This window comes from Bison bison, unplaced genomic scaffold (genome assembly GCF_000754665.1).
Source record: "Bison bison bison isolate TAMUID 2011002044 unplaced genomic scaffold, Bison_UMD1.0 scf7180017864498, whole genome shotgun sequence".
NCBI lineage: Eukaryota > Metazoa > Chordata > Mammalia > Artiodactyla > Bovidae > Bison > Bison bison.
This window is the reverse complement of record NW_011495057.1, coordinates 6,309,799-6,313,033: the sequence shown is the minus strand read 5'-3', so window position 1 is coordinate 6,313,033 and position 3,235 is coordinate 6,309,799. Positions and strand designations below refer to the sequence as shown.

The following is a 3,235-nucleotide window of genomic DNA, read 5'->3' as shown; positions in this document are numbered from 1 at the left end:
TTTCTGCCATAAAGGTGGTGTCATCTGCATATCTGAGGTTATTGATATTTCTCCCAGCAACCTTGATTCCAGCTTGTGCTTCATTGAGCCCAGCGTTTCTCATGATGTACTCTGCATAGAAGTTAAATAAGCAGGGTGACAATATACAGCCTTGACGTACTCCTTTTCCTATTTGGAACCAGTATGTTGTTCCATCAGTCTGTGATGAGTGAAAGCCAAACTAGAACATCAAAGTATATCCTGCCCAGAAATATAATCTCATTATTAGGCCCCAGGGTCAGGTTTCCTGAGACCCTTGAGAAGTTGGCAGACAATAGTTTCCTGGGGCTTGAAAGAAGGGCATGGAAAATTACTATTCAGTGGCTATAGAGTTTCAGTTATGCAGGATGAAAAAGTTCTAGAGATATGCTCAGCTTACAGTCAACATACCATCCAGTATATTTTAAAATTTACTGAGGATAGATCTAATGTGTTTTTTTCCTACAATTAATAAAAAAAGAAAAAAGAAACTGGCAGATGACCTTGACATAGCCTTTCTAGTTGGAGCCATCACAGAGATAGGGAAAGAGGCCACCATGTCCACGTTTTTAAAGGAAATGACTTGATTATCATAAACCTGAGGGCTTAGAGGCAATACCTGATGAGAACCATTTCTCATGCAATCAGTAAACTGCTTAGCAGAATATCATAAGAGATAAAGAAGCAACTGCATTTGACTCTTTGAATAGCCATTTTTTCCACTTCAATTTAATTTCCTTCCCTGGTTACGTGACAGATTACGTCAACAATGAGATGTGCCGGATAAAATCAATTTTGAATGAGGGAAGATTTTGAGTCCTAGCCTAAACAATATTGTTATCACCAAGCCACGCAAGTGTGACCTTAATCATGCTATTGTTACATGGGTGAACCAGTAAATAGAGAGTTTCAATCGCATCAAAGTGAGCCGAAGCAGTGGACTACATATCAAGTTCCAACCCTTGAGGATCAGTTGTACCAGAAGACCTATAACTTATTGATGAGCTATACAAATGACTTATAAATGCCTTCATCCAAAATGCAGAAATTACTAAATCAAGTGCACTGCTGATACCTTATCCCAGGAAACTCATGATACTACAACTCAATATATTGTTTATATGTATTTTTTAATCATTCTAAAGATAGAATAGCATATTAAAAACCTTTTTAAATTTTTGTTTACTTTTATATTTTTTCTTTTACATTTTATTGAAGTATAGTTAATTTACAATGTATTAGTTTCAGATGTACAACAAAGTAATTCAGTTTAAATATATATAATATATATATTCCTTTTCAGATTCTTTTCCCTTATAAAGTTATTACTAGAATAGCATTAATTGACATAACTATAAACTGGTATATTTTAGCACAAATGAAATTTGATGAAAGAATAATTATGCAAACAAGCACTGATAGAATCTTTCTTTCAATTTAGGTTAGAGAAACAATATTATATATGAATTACACTGATAGGAAGTTTTTTAAATGGAGCAGAAGAGCAGGACCAGAGAGCTAAGCTTACCATTCTATGTATAAGCCTCATCATTCTTAAGTATTTGTTCAAATTTTATCCACATACTTTGAAAGGAATATTTTTCAAAAAACAAGACAGTATGCTATCTACAGTCTGTGAGGTCGCGAAGAGTCAGACACAACTGAAGCAACTTAGCACACACGCACGGACTGTAGCCCCCAGGCGCCTCTGTCCATGCAATTTCCCAGGCAAGAATGCTGGAGTGGGTTGCCATTTCCTCCTGCAGGGGATCTTCCTGACATGGAATCGAACCCATGTCTCCTGCTGCTCTCTTGCATTGACAGCCAGATTCTTTACCACTGTGCCACCTGGGAAGTGGGAAGCCTACGTATTATATGGTTATAATATGTTTTTTTAAAAGAGGAATTGGACCAGTGTAATCTAGAAAGCAAAAAGTCTGAATAGCCATATAATTACCATCTTGCGGTTCCCTCAACTTGTTCTCAGAATGAGTTGAGATTCACTTCTCCCCAGAGATGACTAAACCAGAAGAAATATTCTATATTACATTGAGCAACTTCATCTGGCAGAAAAGGTCGTCCTTCTTGATTATCAGGATGAAAAATTGTTGGCTCAAGGGAACCCTCAAGATTTCTTTCTTAGAGCTCTTCACTATAGAATTAACTTCCAGTATCTCTGGATGATATAAAAATATCCATAGGATCTCATCCCTCAAAAAGCTTTTGTCCTTTTATCCTAGACTTCAGTTCATTTACTCTTTCAAGCTTCACAACCCAAGTTATCCAAGAGTGGGCCATTGGATATTCCATACCAGAAGATGTACATGGTGTTTCTATCCCAGCTATCAATTTTATGCACAGATCTATCCCATGTACTCAGAAATTTTAAACAGAAACTATAATTGTGTATCAACACCTTGGTAGATTATGGAGTAGAATGCAAAGAATCCAAGGAAATTTTCTTCCTTGAAATGAATTTGTTACAATACCGTTTCTGTTGTTTATGTTCTGGTGTTTTGGCCATGAGGCATGTGGGGATCTTAGGTCCTCAGCCAGGGATCAAACCCTCACCCCTTGCACTGGAAGGCAAAGTCTTAACCACTGGACTGCCAGGGAAATCCCAAGATGAATATTTTCCATCTCCGCCTACCCTAGCAGTCCCAGCTCAATTTCTCTGAGGCAGAAGGTATAGGCACAAAGCTGTCTTTTCTGTGGCAAAGTTTAAAGGTAATGCCAAGTTTCTTAATATGTGATATCAAGCCCGCCACCACTTGAGTAGCCTAGAAACACAGGGATATCATATTCTATATCATGACCCTCTCCCTTCCCATGATTTTCTTGGCTAGCAATAAAATATCAGAGACTTTGAGGTATGTCAATGTAGAAAGTTTCTTAAAATGTCTTTGCAGGTGATGGTAATATGTGCATTTCCTGTCTCTTCTTTTCTAGGATGGGAACCTATAAATTACTTGCAATCTACACCCAGAATCAGTGAGTAAACTCTCCATAATGTTTGGGTCTCAGGTAGTTTTAGACAAGCAAAGCAAAAGCGTTAGTCAGTCAATTGTGTCCAACTCTTTGCGACCCTATGGACTGTACCTGACCAGGCTCTTCTGTCCATGGAATTCTCTAGGCAAAAATACTGGAGTGGGTTGCCATTCCCTTCTTCAGGGGATCTTCCCTACCCAGGGATCAAACCCAGGTCTCCCACATTGCA

General features: G+C 38.0%; 1 protein-coding gene across 2 annotated transcripts in view; it reads left to right on the top strand.

The window, feature by feature from the left end:
• The window catches only part of CHST9 (carbohydrate (N-acetylgalactosamine 4-0) sulfotransferase 9), a 280,265-nt gene that overhangs the window by 163,453 nt on the left and 113,577 nt on the right, over positions 1 to 3,235 (top strand). The window contains exon 4 of one of the 2 annotated variants that reach the window (XM_010828954.1): positions 2,968 to 3,009. The exons of the other annotated variant lie outside the window; for it this stretch is intronic. Within the exon in view, the coding sequence (XP_010827256.1) occupies positions 2,968 to 3,009 (42 nt within the window). The remainder of the gene's footprint in view (positions 1 to 2,967; positions 3,010 to 3,235) is intronic. 2 annotated transcript variants of the gene reach the window in all.